This window comes from Bremia lactucae, linkage group LG3, assembly GCF_004359215.1.
Source record: "Bremia lactucae strain SF5 linkage group LG3, whole genome shotgun sequence".
Taxonomy (NCBI): domain Eukaryota; phylum Oomycota; class Peronosporomycetes; order Peronosporales; family Peronosporaceae; genus Bremia; species Bremia lactucae.
The window spans coordinates 4,208,826-4,223,428 of record NC_090612.1 but is presented as its reverse complement, the minus strand read 5'-3'; the positions used below and the strand labels follow the sequence as shown (position 1 = coordinate 4,223,428).

Genomic DNA, 14,603 nt, shown 5'->3' with positions numbered 1-14,603 from the left:
TCAGCAGATTCCCACTGCACTATGTTCGAACCTTGAACACTGATAAGATGCCGTCTCCAATCAATTTTTGGCTGGAAGCGCATCAGCCAAGGCATCCCAATTTTCATATCGTACTTGTCATCGAGGTCGAGAAGGATAAATTCATCTTCTCCTCGGAAAACTTCACATCCCAGGTGTAGAGTAACAACCCTTTTCACCATCTGGGTTGTCGATCCATCCGCGAATCGAACAACCATCTTGCCCATTTCCTTCACATCAGGTGCAAATACGTTGCTATCTGAGAGGGCACGCATTCGAACAAAGCTGTTCGAGGCACATGTATCAATCAGGGCACGCAAAGGTGGAGCTGATTCATTCACCTTTACGTCCAAGACTATCAGCTCTGACCAATGATCGACACTGGCCTTCTTCTTGGTGGACATCATGTGTGCAGGTTGCACGTTGGGGCCCAAGTCCTGTGACTCCACCGTCATCGCAGAACCTGATTATTGGCCAGGAGGGAGCCCTGCTCCTACTGGTCGTTGCCGTTTTTTGCTTGTTCGCTCCGCCCCTATGGTCGGCTGAAAGCACGACCTGACGAAGTTGGGCGGGAACGCTGCGAGAGCGGCCTGTTGTTGACCGACGCTCGGCAATCTCGAGCAAAGTGGCCCATCCGATCACATCGGAAACACTTAAAATCTGTTCTCGACCGCGTATTCCCGTTGGCTTGTGTTTTGCTATTAACGTAAGAAACACTACCTGCGAAATGTAGGAGAGAAAGGGCAAGAGCATGCTAAAAATGTTGAAGAACAAAGAAAATGTGAAATAGCTCAGCAAAGAAGTAATGAGCTGTACAACCCTCCAATACTAAAAACCTCTAAAGATACAAAAATTGACCGTACTCAGGAGGCTATGATCAGAGAAACTGCTGCACAATCTAAATCCAAAGATACTGAAATATTAAAGGGAGGACACAGCGGACAGATCCATTGGCTCGGGTCCGTCGCAATACTGGCGTGGCTGGTACTGCTGGCGTGGCTGGTACTGCTGGCGCGGCTGGTACTGCTGGCGCGGCTGCCGGGTTGAACTCTGGTGGATGCGAGCTTGGCGAAGACTGAACTCTTCCTGAAGAGCGCGATTGATCGCGTCTTCTATCGTTTCCGGATACCCTCGGCACAGCTGAGTCTTCATTGGACCATCGTTCAGACCTTTCATGATCGTGACGACCTGAGTGGCATAATCGACTGGATCGCTCACGTTACTCGACACTAGGTATCGAGCGCGTTGCGCGTAGTCGTGCAATTCCAGACGTCCTTGGCGCAGGTCCAGAAACTCAGCTCGAGCTCGGAATTCGTTCTTCGGCGGCTCGAACGCTAGCTTCAACTCGTACTTGAAGGCTTCATAGTCCGGGAAGCATCCCCGGTCGGTGAGTCGACGACCGAATGCCCAGCATCTCGCACGTCTACCGAGCTTCGACATCGCGAAAGCAACTTGATGATCGAGACATAGATCTGCCGAACTCTCAAGGCTGTATCCCTCTCGACGAACCAACGTAAAAGGGGCTCATTCTCGCCACCTTTGTAATGGTTCACATCGAGTTTTAGAGGCGCAACTCTTGCGGCAGGAGTTGTGGTCTGCCGTTGTGCTCCAACAACCTCCTGGTGCATGAAGTTGAGCGCCGTCAACTTCTGCGCTTCGGGATTGAAGGTGTTCAACATGTTGATCACACTTGCTTCGCCGAAGATAGTGACCATGCGCTCATACGCCGCCCACTCCGGATCGGACAGGTCGGGGAAGTTCTCTCTCAATGTATTCATAATTACGTCGGAAAAATGAAAAAAGAGCACACTGGCCAAGTCAAGGAGTTGGAAGGACTCCTCTAAGTGCTACCAGGTGTAATGGGACTAGGCCAAGTCCCTTGTTCAGCTCACTACAAGAGGAGACTAGGAGGAAACGTTGGAGGGCGCTTGCGAGGTTGGAGGTAAAATGACAACTGAATTGAAAAGCTGTTATGGTTCCTGTCGCTACTCCTAATTAGCCTCAAGGGCTCCTAGAGGTTTTACAAGTAAAACCTAAACATGCATGAATAAAACCCACGAGCTGATATATAAAACCTTGGGTACACTGAGGTTCAACTCATAGAACCTTGAACTTGAAGTCCTGTGGAAAATTCCCTGCTAAGTGACTGGCTCACGCCACTCACTTCAACCGGTAGAGACACGTTGGACGCGTCACCAGTGTAGTTCCCAAGCAGGAGCCATCATTCTGTACTTGAATGTATATCTTGAACTTCGACTGGGAAGCTTTGAACTTGAACTTGAAACTCTCATGTCGACGATGCAGTGTCGCCAGATGGTTTCTAGGAAGATGAGTAATGACGATGCGGCGTCATCACTTCATCTAGAGCACAACTGGCTACCTTTGGCCCTGGCTCCCATGTCTTATCCTGTAGAGACATGTCCCGCTTCCCTCCGTCTCATCTCCGTTGCCCAGCACCTTTGAGATATGTACTATGGTAAGTACTAAGACATGTAATGAGAGGCCCATTACAGTAACTAGCTTAAAGAGGGTAAAATAAAAACTGTATTATTAAAATTAAGTATCTCTTCTATCTATCTTTTAAATGCTAGCTTAATTATAAACTAATACTAAACATGCAATTGAATTCTTATCTTATCATATCTGTATCTCTCTTTTATTTACATATACAGCTGATTAGTCTGCGGAATAAATAGATAATGGTTTATACCTATTTATGTATAAGAATTCTGAACATTACTATTTAAAGTAATATCCTCTAAATATTATCTACCTTTTAGATAATATATTAATTAATAACCTTTAAGTGTTAATTTCATGTAACGATACACCCCTTTTAATGGTCCGTATATAGAATGAACGGTCTGTCTCCCAAGAGATAGACCCTAAACTTAGCCAGTGCGTATTTCACAGCAAGGGGTTCCTTGTCATGCATTAAAAAATTGCGTTTACCTGGTTCAAGCTTACGCGATTGATAACAGACGACGCGCTCTGCGCCGTCTGTGTCATATTGCATTAACGCACAGCCAATTGCAAAATCGCTGGCATCACAGAGCACATGAAAAGGTCAGTCTTGGTCAGCGATCGCCAAGTTTGGCGACTTCATCAAGCTTTGCTTGATACCCTCGAAAGAACGCTGACAATCAACGTTCCATGACCAAATTATTGTTTTCTTCGCAGATCAAGTGTAGGCTCTTCTACAGTTGATCTCCGAACTTAACTACGGAGGTATTTCAATTGCCAACGATAAAATTGAAACGTTCCTTGCAGGATCTGCATAGTGGTGAAGACAAGCAAATCTGCGCACTTGTTACAGATGACGAGTACATGGCCGATTTTCGGTCGGCAATAGTATAAATCGAGAACGAACCGGATAACATCAGCTCATTGATGGACGACACAGTCTTCGTGTTAAAAGACTCGGATTAAATGTTTCGCATCTCAATCTTAGAGTCGGTTTATGTATTAGCTTACCGAAGCGGTATGCTCGGGGAATGGCTAGAAATGTCACAAGAGCTTAGTGATGCCCTGCACCATTCAGCAGATGATTTTTTACCAATCTGTTGAGATCGGCGCGAGATTTCACAACGAGTTATTTATATGCTATCTTCGTTCATAGCCGAGCCATGAACAGAAATTCGGGCGTTGAAGTACATCATACTAACGTCCTAAATGTTCTTACATATATGCTTAAAAATTAGTTGTATGTGGAACACGATTATAATTTCCAACATCTGACTACCTTCAATCAGGTGATCACACAGAACGCGCAAATCGAGTCCTCGGGGTTTGTTCTTGCCTATAGCAGAATTTGCCATCGATAATTAGATGCATGCATTAAGAAAGTATTCATGGATCTTACGCCATCTGCGCATTCCCACTTTGTTCATCGGGGGACTCGCTCAAGTAAAGACCAATGTGGCTCTTGCTCATCACACATTGATACTCCCGTCATTGCGAAAGATACCGATGTTGATTTAAGTAACATCGAATACGACTATTCAGCAATAGCGATAAGGCTATTGCTGACTCTAATAACAACATGCTGATAAACTCAGCATCGAAAAAGACGACACCGGTGTGAGCAATGTCGCTCTCTCTGAAGAAAAGAATGCTATCTCTGTAGTGTGCACCGGCGCACTAAAAAGAATACAAATTAGCAGGTGACCTCCTGCTGGCTCGAGTGAAAGTGGTCTGTTAAGTGCAAGATTTCATCGGTGATGAGGTGGACTGATAGAAACGAAACGTTGCTCATATGGAAGAGCAAGTGTTTTTTATCTTAGACAACGATCTAGATCGACTGTCCAAGGTAAATCTGCTAAAATATGTAGCGACAAATGTGGGCAGTACGTGGTACGGGCGGAGACGGTCTCCGCCCGTACGACCAGCATGAGGTTTTCTTCGCTTTCGAATTAGACTGGTATGGTCCAAGGCATCCGCCAAATGCTGATGGTTACGTATAAGAGACTAAACGTCTCGAATCGGACATTTCAATTCATCCTTCGAGGATGCACTTTCTCGAGCTGCGTCCGACCGATCATTGCAAAGACCGTCTAACGTTGTCTGTAAGTCTTGACGACAGCCAGGTCCATCATCTACGCCCTTAATAATCGCCGATGATCACGACAGTAGGCCCGACGAGTAAGGTAGACTCGGTTAACTTATCTGCTCCAAATTCATTGATAAGTTTGAATAATACGAAGCGGTTTTTCAGCGCTTCTTAAAGCACCGCGAGTTTAAAAAGTTATCTCGTTTGATAGCAACGGTATCCGCCCTCGCACGATGATTGGGAGCCTCGCTCGCAACTGAATCTAGATGTTCCGTATTTCGTCGATTAGTGTATCCTTCAATTCACAAGACCACTGAAATAAAGAGCGCTTGGCGTTCTGGTAAAAATATTGCAAAATATTAATCTCCTAGCGCACCTCGGAAGAGATGCACGTCGACCAGTGAAGAATATCAAGAGAATACGCCTCCCTAGGGGCATGGACTGCGCCCTTAACGCAGCATGGGCATGAGTTGCGCCGCATGTAATTGTTTCTCGAGACAAACAGTGTAATTGACATCATGCGCCGACTACAGATCTCATTTTAAACCCGTCACGTGCCGTAACCAGTTCGTCTAGCTAGGCCTTGTGGCTCACGCTTTGCAAATTCTTCATGATTCTTTTCCAAAACTCCGAAACAACTAACACCGTTGTCGTGCTTGTAAGTGAGTCATTCATGCCTGAAAAATGTATCGATAAAAAATTCGCTTTCGTACTCACCAGACTTTACAAGCCTAAGAGAGTCGGACTACGGGAATTTGTATCGATCATAGGTCATTCCGGACCAACGACTTAAGTTGCCCTAAGAGGACAACCAAGGTCTCTTGTGAGAAGCGACCTGCATCGTATTGCGACCCCTCTCACTTTACCTAATGTTAGTTTTCAAGCTAATATCATACTAGAAGTGATCTTTACGATCACTTCGTTTCCTGATAGAATATGTGGAGAATATTACTTACAGGGTAATATCCTAAAAGCTTATCCCCATTACATCTACTTTTTCCGCGGCCCAGTCAGCGCTGGACGGGTGTAAAGAGAGATACAGATAAAACTTTATTACATGTTTCGTATTAGTTTATAATTAAGTTAGTATTAAAACGATGGAAACAGAAGAACTTTATATATTAAATACAGTTTTTAATTAACCATCTTTAAAGCAAGTGTTTTAAAGAGAGTCTTCCTCTGCACGTACTAGTGTACGTGAAGTACCACTCGCACTGAGGCAGTGCGAAGTGGAATTGTACTGAAGCATAAAAAGTTCAGTAGTGCCCCGTTACATCAATTGTCGAAAGTTTGTCCTCTCTTCGTGCAATCAACCAAAGTTCGCTTGTGCTAAATGCCTCCAGCATCGGTCGAAACGAAAAAAAACTGCCAATATATAAACACTTACTGTAACTTTACTTAACCGATAATATAGTGTGGTACACACTAAGAGATAATAAACCCTCTCAGCAAATCTGGCAGCCGCACGACTAAGTGTTGCTGCTGGAGGGGCAAAATACATCAGCAGTCGCTCAGGCATCTACTAAGAAGCAACTCACCTGCAACTTAAATTGGGAGTGTACTTTACGAGTCAGCGCCATTGTCTAACTAACGCAGCAATGAAGGCCTATTGTTCGCCTGGGACCGAATCCGTCGAGCCAGTGAGTTCTAACGAGACAGATGAAGTATTGATCTCCAAGATGCTCGATTTCTCGGACATTTCTTGATGAGTTGTCATCTTGTGATGACTCCAATCTAGAGAACTGTGCTGGTGAACTTAAAAATGCACCCATCCTTTCAGACAAAATATTAATTAACAATCTTTAAGTGTTAATTTCATATAACCAAAGCAAATATCCTGAATTATCCATCTAATTGCAATGTACAGCACAATATGCCGAAAAGACACATTCCTTCAAGAAGAATATTACTTTGTTTATTGAATAGCAAAGCGCTTTTGATGTCGCTACCTCTACCGATTACTGATATAGCGTATTCAACAATGTGCCGCTCAACGCGCGTACATTTTTGGGATTAAATGTGCGCTACTTCATGCCAATAGTAATTGTTATGACCGAGTGTGTTATAAGCACGCCTTGACGGCTCCAAGCTGCTGGTATAGCTGCTCGGCAGGAGCCTATTCGGAGTAATAAGCCTCGTTGCGTACAAAGTATGTGAATCGGTTGAAAATGTAATTAATTTCAGACAATTAGGCTTTGAGACAATATGCATGTCGTTGACCGCGATACTTTTCTACGACTCCAATATGTATGGCTGAACGTGATATTGCAATAATACAACCATGACCTCGTCGATTCATCGATGCTGCCGTAGTCACGCCATCGTTCATGTCATAGCCGTCCCCTAGTAATCAACAACCATCAAATCGTCTCTTTCACATATCGCAGGGTCGCCACGACTCATTGTTTTAATTCCGCGACATTGTCGTATGATGCTCGAGAATGCTTTCAGTGCTTTCAGTTGGCCGACTGCCCCTGCCCTTTAGAAAGCGGTAAACATTTCCATACCATCTGTGGCTCTCTAAGATGAAGGCCATGGAAGTATTTTATGTAATTGACCGGACCAACTGCGCGTTCCTCATTTTATCAAATCACAGTCCCGACGTTTTTTCTTTTTGGACATACGACGATACGAACGTGTCGCTTAGTTTTCGCGTTGGTTGTCACAATGGAAGGGCCCGTATCGTCCATAAAGCTTCATCAAACGGCAGTGGCGCCCGATCTCGCGATCAGCCTCAGTACATTTGACAAGCGCTTGACTCGTCGAACGACGTCGAGCGTCTCGAGCGGGAGTTGCTTGGACTCGATTGACAGCACGAGAACTCGGGACGTGGCGGGGGACGAAATGAAGTCGTCGATTCCGCCCGCGCCGCTCTCGATTGACGAAGACGAGCGCCTTGCCACGTCTGCCCGTATCCATTCCGTTCAATCTGCATCGAATGTCTTGGCATTGGCATCGCGTACGCGAAGTAAAGACAATCTATTGGCATCCGTACCAATTCGACGCTACAATAGTTCGACGGCCATGGTGCATGCGTCGTTGGAGCGCAAGCGCAGTTTAGGCCATTCCACCGCTCCTGCACGTGTTGTCAAGGGCAACTCGGGCGACGTTCGGACAGGGTTTGCCCGAATTTACTTTGAAAACAACACGTTTACTTCCTCGACGGTCTTTAAACTCGTTAGCACGACCACGGTGCTCGAAGTGCGACAGTCCATGGCAGCAAAGATTAAAATACCCATGCAAGAATTCCATAATTATGCAGTCGTGGTTGTGTTTCCAACGGAGAGTACAGGATCGCCACTCTCTGCGAGGACTTTACGAGACGACGAGCTGATTTTACCACTCGTAGAGAAATTAAATCGAGCGCGACTAGGACAATCAATCGAAGTTGAACAGACCGCGACCAATAATACTCGATCAAAGTCCAAGTATCGCGCTGGATCGCCGGTGAAGTTTGTGCTCAAGGTTTGGCGAAAAATGTAGTAAACCACTGCGTTCGAATCCTGTTTGTTGATGCTTGTTTGTGTGGACTTGTAGGAGATTAGTGGATCTCAATTAAGTGGTAGCGAAAGAACGACGCCATCGCGACGTCCGGGACCACGAGAGACACAGTCGCTGACGTTTCCAGTGTTATTAGGCAAGGTACGGATATACTTCTTGAATGGTTTGAAAAAAAACAATGTGTGTATGCAGACAAGTTGACATGGAGTTGTGTAGGGAGTTTTTTCCGGCTATCTTCAAAAAGCGAGTGCAAAGGACCCAAGTCTATGGCGAAAGCGGTGGTTTATTATTAAAGGGGATCAGCTTTTGTATTGCAAATCGAATGCGAATCAACAGGATGTGACATCGGTGAGTTTACTCGGCGCTGTTCTTGCGAAAGCAAAGCCTGAAGTGGTACGAAATGGACTTGTTTGTTAAGAGACTTTGCGTATTGATGAGTTTATACTCATGTCTACAGCGTATGCCCTTTTCGTTTCAACTCAAGACTCCTCGACAGGATTACGAACTCTGTGCTGGAAATAAAGACGAAATGGTCGCTTGGATACATGCGCTTCATGTACAAATTGGTTTATGCTCGGAAAATCATCGCCTTTATGAGGCTGAAATTTGGATCACTGAAGACGTAAGGAATGCATTTTTTCAAAAAGTGTATGAAATCTGCTTTGCTAATACGAAATGGTATTGTTGATTGAATGCAAGCAGGCGGTGAACCAAAGTGAACAGGAAGCAGTGGGATATCCCGCGACAGAGCCTTCGTTGCTCGAGCGCGTGTTATCTCGAGAAGATACGTTGAAACTTTTTCGTGACTTTGTATTCACGTCTCCATTTCATACGTTGCTGGACACATGGATTGAATGCGAGCTGTTTCGTCGAAGTTGCTTAGCTCGCGAGAATGGCCTTGTTACGAGTGCCGGCATGATCAAATACCGTACTGCACAGGACGAGTGGAATCATCTCAAAGCCATTACCGGTGCGATTCATTTGCTTCAAACGATCCAAGATGATGAATTAAATGGACTATTGGCATCGTGCCAAGCTGAGTATGAAAGCCGTCGTGTGGGGTTGGCCGCAAATGGCGACGAGCCGGAAGAATATCCACGCACTGATGTTATTGTCCCGGTTCAGCGGAAGCTGTTTAAAGCCATTGAGGCTGGACCTTTTCAACATTTTCTATTACAGAATGGATACCAATTATTGATCGAACGGATCATTGGGGCAATTGCGTAATTATCGTGTCGATTCAAGACTTTGGTGGTGGTCGTGGATCTTGACCGCGTGTCGATCGGGGATGTGTATACTAGAGATGACAATGTACGAACGTAGAGTGTGCGTAAAGGTCGTTTTTATTGGCTTTGCGGCGAGTCGTGTCGTCATGAACAACTTGTAGATTTGTCGTGATCTCGTGTCGAATTATCGCCCTAAAGATAAGTAAGCGTCAAAATTACTAGTCGGAAAAAAATCAATATTTCTGAATTTCTCATTGAACGACCTTCCTAAGGCGTTTCTTTCTTGCTATTCGCACCTACTTGGTAAATTGGCGTAAGTTTTTTTTTTAATATATTGATTTAGGACGTGAACTCGATGTTCCAATTAACAAGTCGTGAAATTTTGAAAAAAGGAAAAACTTGACTCCTTTTTTTCATCCTAAACGACTTGCGAAAGCTGCTAGAAGTGGATGCTGACAAAGAAAAAGTCAGTGCTTGCTAGCAGTTCAATGCATTACGCTCGTTTTCGGCCTTTTCTTCGCATTGTCGTTTGATAAGTCCTTTTCTCTTGGCCACTGCCATTAGAAAAAAAACGCCAAATGCAGGATAAAACATAAAACCTTTCATATTTGTTAATACACGTCTCTGCTTCAGTAAGCCATTCGGATAGATTATGAGTCTCAACTGCTTCAGTGCTCGCTCCACCATCGAAACGAATTCGGAGCTAGAGGCGGCATCAAAGCTGGTAGAGCGCACTTTCGGCCGTATACTAAAGACGGACATTAAGCGTGAGCGCGTGCGACAGGCCATCAAGGACGTACGAGCCAGCAAGACCCACGAGAGGGAATCGCACGTGGAATGGCTAAAACAGCGCAAATCGCTCTTAGTGAAAGAACTCGTCGCTTTGGACCAGCAACTTGAAGAAAAGAAAATGCGATTACATGAAAGAACTCAAACTTGCTATGGCAAGGATGGCTAATTCTATCTTTGTTAAATAAATTGGTTCATAAATCCAAACAATAATGTAAAAATAATTTCAATTCAAGTTCTTTAACAGAGTCATGCAACCGACGACGACGACGACGACGCAGTGCCATTTGACATATTTAAGTCTTGATGGCTATTGCCCAAGCGAAGAGCTGAATCGTACGAATCGGCAAAGCTGTAGCTTGACATGGGTGACATTCCGTTGTTACGACCCGGGGTATGGAAGCTCCCCTCGATCTCGGGAATACAATCATGCATTGCTGTCGAGTACCTCATGTGTTGTTGGCTTAAAAGAGCAAGAGAGTTGGAATTTCGCACCTCGGAACAGCGGTAAATATGTCGTAAAACTTCCGATTCGGATACGGAGATGGAGGATGTAGTAGACATGCGAGGGTCAAGAGGGATGGCCGCCAGTTCTGGAATCGGAGACGACGCTTCTTCTTCTTCATGGTGCTCTGGAGATAAAGCAGTCATACTGTTCGTCGTCTTCACTCTCATGGGACCAGCATAGTAGCAACTCGCATTTTGATCAAACGGGGCCTGCAAATGAGCTTTTCGTTCCTTTGTCTGCTTTCGTCGGAGGACCACAAGAGCAACGACAACGCAACTTCCCAAAAGACCCAAAATCACAGCAACCGTACTCGAGAAGCTATCCGAAGCTCCAGATGACGTGTTAATGGCTAAAATGCTGTCAGGTAAAGTATTTGTCGATTTCCTGTCGAGCTTTCCTGCGCTGTTCGTGCTACCAAGACCCGAGTTATCCATGTCCTTGTCTGGAATCGACACTTCGCTCCAGTTCTTGGAAAGGGAGAAATCGCTTGCCATGACCGTCCCAACCAAATCGGCGGTGCCATTCGCATTCGCACCCCCTTTACTATTGTTGACTAAAAAGCCAGACGCGATGGAGCTGTTTAAACAGCACGAGCCTTGGAGACAATAGGAACCAATAAGCGCAGCATGGTCGGACGAATAGCACCCATTGTAATTGATCCGGGAGATTTCCGACTTGATGTGGCACACATCATCGCTCTGGGCACGATAGAGGGTAAAATCGTACTTGACCGAACACGTTGCTGAAAGCGGATCGCCACAATACGTTCCTTCATCCGAAGAATCGTGATAATTATTGGCATACAAAATCTGCATGGCAGAATGGCTTTTTAATGCGTTAAAGTCGCCTAATAGAACCACAAACTTGTCACTGGCGTCGCAGTGTGTTTTAATCTTTTCTAAAATAATATTCGATCCCTTTTCTTGAGCTTCATTATTGCCAAGCGTCTCGTAGTGAGTATTCAGCACGCATATTGTCGCTCCAGAAATGTGCTGAAAGCGACCCCACACGCACGTACGGTAGGCAGTCATGCCCCATGCAGCTGACATGGCGTTCGGGTTTGGTCCGAGCCAAAACATGCCATTCTTAAGTACTCTCCACGAGTCGGTGCGATAATACACGGCATTCCATTCGCTACTTTCGCCATTCAATTGACCCGAGCTCTCCCCAATGGCTGAGTAATTTCCAGCTAATTGAGCATCCAAGTAGGCCTTTTGGGCATCGGATGTTTCTTGGGTGCCAACAAAATCGGCGGCGACAGTTCTAATTGTATTGACAACATTATCCTTGCGAATGCCATTCCAGTCGCTACATGTCGAGTTGCCGTTGTTTAAAGCTGGCAAGTTGTGAATATTAAATGACATGAGGTGCACGACGACGTTATCAACGCCGGCAACTGCTACGAGCAAGAAAGTGGCAGCGAGCAGTCTTGTCTGCAGCATTGTTTTAAATAGTTGTTTAATGACCACGAATGTGTCAGGTTGAAGCTTCTTTCTAGATGTAGAAGCATTTGCAATCAAGACTTGAGGGTCAAGAGACAAATTCTCACCCACACACAACAATCATAGAAAATCATCTGCACGGCAGTCGTCGGGAGAGGTGAATCGACAGCCGGTGGCGAATTATCAACAAATGTAATTTGCCTTCATAAGCCACCATAGTGAAAACACAAATATATAATTTGGCATATGCTCAATTTGTTGCAACCAGTAAAGAATGGGAGCTAGTAACGCCAGAATCAAGTCGGATTCGTTTAATAGACGAAGTAAAGTATCCGATCGATGCTATAAATGTACAACAGCCGTCCATATCAGATTTTGTTTATAGCACCCATCGTGACCATTTACACTTATTCGTATGTTGGCTCTAGCAAAATTAAGGGAGAAGTGCCAAAATAAAATAGTCACGTACTTCAAAGGACACACCAATGCCAAACAAATTGAAAGCAACGCGACGTTCGTCGAGATTTGTTAGCCATCGGCCACAAGAGGAGATATCGAAAGCTGACGAGCTTGCTTTATCGATTCAAAAAGTTTAATTGATCCACGGCTCGAGCTTCGTATCTTGACAGTAGTCAGGCATAGCCATGCATTTCTTTAATTTATTTTGGGTTTTGGACTCGAGCTTGGTGTCCTAATACGTCTCAACTTTTGACAAATTGCGTGGTTCCGCCTTCTACGGCCTTCGATATACTCTTCAGCTATTCTAAAGTAAATTGTTTGAGTAAAGTTTTCGTCGCTTCGGCTCTACTACCACTTTTGTCAGAAGTAGGTACACGTTTAATCTACGCGTATTAGTCAATGACTTTCCTAATTAACTACCCTTACAAACCAGAAAGGGCATACAGCTGGCAGCTACTCAAAAATATTGCGAGTGCTTGAAGTTACCAAAGACTAAGCCTTGAGGTGCTTATCAAATCTTAGACGTTCAAGGGCTTTTCACGGCTACAACTTCGTAAGCTCAAAGTGTATTATTTCTACAACAGTACGGCGTCGCATCGGTACATTTCATAAACAGCTGGCCTCGGAACATCCGGCAATACATTTTGACGGATAACGTGTGTGCTTACCACATTTTTTTCCTTCGTCCGTACCACCTTTATGCGCACTGCAAATTGCTGTTGCGCCGGACAATCCTAGAGAAGATTCGAGCATGTTTTATACAAATAATTGCATTTACGGTTCCGATTAGCTGACGCAAGGACACGTGAGCAATTGTTTCGCAAAAGTACACTATCGCACATGACGCTTTCCGACCCAGCACGTTTGCCAAGGAGTGGCTAGACTAGCCGCAAACATTTGATTATGTACGGCTTCGCCCACGAAGAGAAAGGCAGACGAAGAATTCCAGCTGTAAGTGCATGTTTTGAGGTGAAAATGGGATCTTGACACCAACATGTTTGAATTAATGCTATCACATCGGGCCAATTCAGCCAATTAAATTTAATTGGAGAGAGAAACGGGTGTGTAACAAAAGACCATTTTGGCAATGCTAGCAACCAGCAGTCGCACTCTCTTTCAGTTTCTGTTTCTACATTCTGTATTGCATACTCGTATCGTATGGTGTTGAACGATTTCCTAAACGTCGCGCGTGTTAGCTATGCAGCTATGTGGTGCACAATGTGTTATTTAATTAGAAATAGAGTAACTCTGACCATTCATCTCTACGTTTGGGGCAACAGATGGACAAGATCTCAAGGTAGATAGAGACAACTACTCCAGTTTTTACACCTGTTTTAAGATTAATGACCTAAATGAGCTACACTTAATGTAAGCGGGCACGTCGTAATGCGGTCACGCTCTACTTAGACGGACACCCTAGCACAGCGAAAAAGCGGTTTAACCTGCTTCTCTTGCGTGCAGTGAGGTAGTTGTTGTGGGCACGTAAGCGACCTCACCCAACACACTAAGTACTCTGGTTCAGTGTCATCACGGGAACGGTAATCCGGCTCTTCGTGCGCACTTACCAAGAAAGAAGTAGTTTTCTGACTGATTTATATTTAATTGTGTTAAATATAAATACCTATTTTTACCAGTTAAAATGTCATCTCTATAGATAACACTTAATATGTAACGGGCTAAAGTTGCCCTTATGTTACACAGTCCCCGTTAAGTACACTTGGTGAACTTAAAGGGATGGTCAATTACTAAATAATAGTAATTAGACCCAGCACTCGGGTGTGGTGCTCATTTGTGACCAATTCTTGTGTATGTGATGCACATGAGTGCATTCACATTAGGAGGGATGACGGCTAGCGTCATCCGTTAAGCGAGGTATCTATAAAAATACGCTCGCAATACATATTAAATGTTATTAATAGAGATAACATTTTAATTGGTAAAAATAGGTATTTATATTTAATTCTATTAAATATAAATCAGTCTGAAAACTACTTTCTACTTGGTAAGTGCGCACGAGGTGCCGGATTACCGCTCCCGTGACGACACTTAGCCAGAGTACTTAGTGTGTTGGGTGAGGTCGCTTGCGCGCCCACCACAACTACCTCACCGCA

The 14,603-nt window shown here is 44.6% G+C and overlaps 3 protein-coding genes across 3 annotated transcripts; 2 read left to right on the top strand and 1 right to left on the bottom strand.

Moving 5' to 3' along the window:
- The first annotated feature begins 6,725 nt into the window (after nt 1-6,725).
- On the top strand, nt 6,726-9,747 carry CCR75_008164 (uncharacterized protein). The gene is made up of 5 exons (XM_067966218.1): nt 6,726-8,032; nt 8,105-8,209; nt 8,285-8,461; nt 8,526-8,690; nt 8,771-9,747. The coding sequence occupies exons 1-5, from the start codon at nt 7,235-7,237 to the stop codon at nt 9,293-9,295; spliced, it is 1,770 nt and encodes a 589-aa protein (XP_067817495.1). The 5' UTR covers nt 6,726-7,234; the 3' UTR covers nt 9,296-9,747.
- Nucleotides 9,748-9,946: 199 nt separating this feature from the next.
- Nucleotides 9,947-10,252, top strand: CCR75_008165 (uncharacterized protein; the record flags this gene model as incomplete). Its single annotated transcript, XM_067966219.1, has 1 exon — nt 9,947-10,252. One exon carries the CDS (start codon nt 9,947-9,949, stop codon nt 10,250-10,252), a length of 306 nt encoding a protein of 101 aa, XP_067817496.1.
- Nucleotides 10,253-10,332: 80 nt separating this feature from the next.
- CCR75_008166 (uncharacterized protein) lies at nt 10,333-12,033 on the bottom strand (the record flags this gene model as incomplete). The annotated part of the gene is made up of 1 exon (XM_067966220.1): nt 10,333-12,033. One exon carries the CDS (start codon nt 12,031-12,033, stop codon nt 10,333-10,335), a length of 1,701 nt encoding a protein of 566 aa, XP_067817497.1.
- Nucleotides 12,034-14,603: the final 2,570 nt, after the last annotated feature.

Coding starts and splice junctions, on each gene's coding strand:
- CCR75_008164 (XM_067966218.1), top strand. CDS start 7,235: ATGGAAGGGCCCGTATCGTCCATAAAGCTTCATCAAACGGCAGTGGCG. Junction 8,033..8,104: donor CGGTGAAGTTTGTGCTCAAG/GTTTGGCGAAAA, acceptor GTGGACTTGTAG/GAGATTAGTGGATCTCAATT. Junction 8,462..8,525: donor CGAAAGCAAAGCCTGAAGTG/GTACGAAATGGA, acceptor TCATGTCTACAG/CGTATGCCCTTTTCGTTTCA.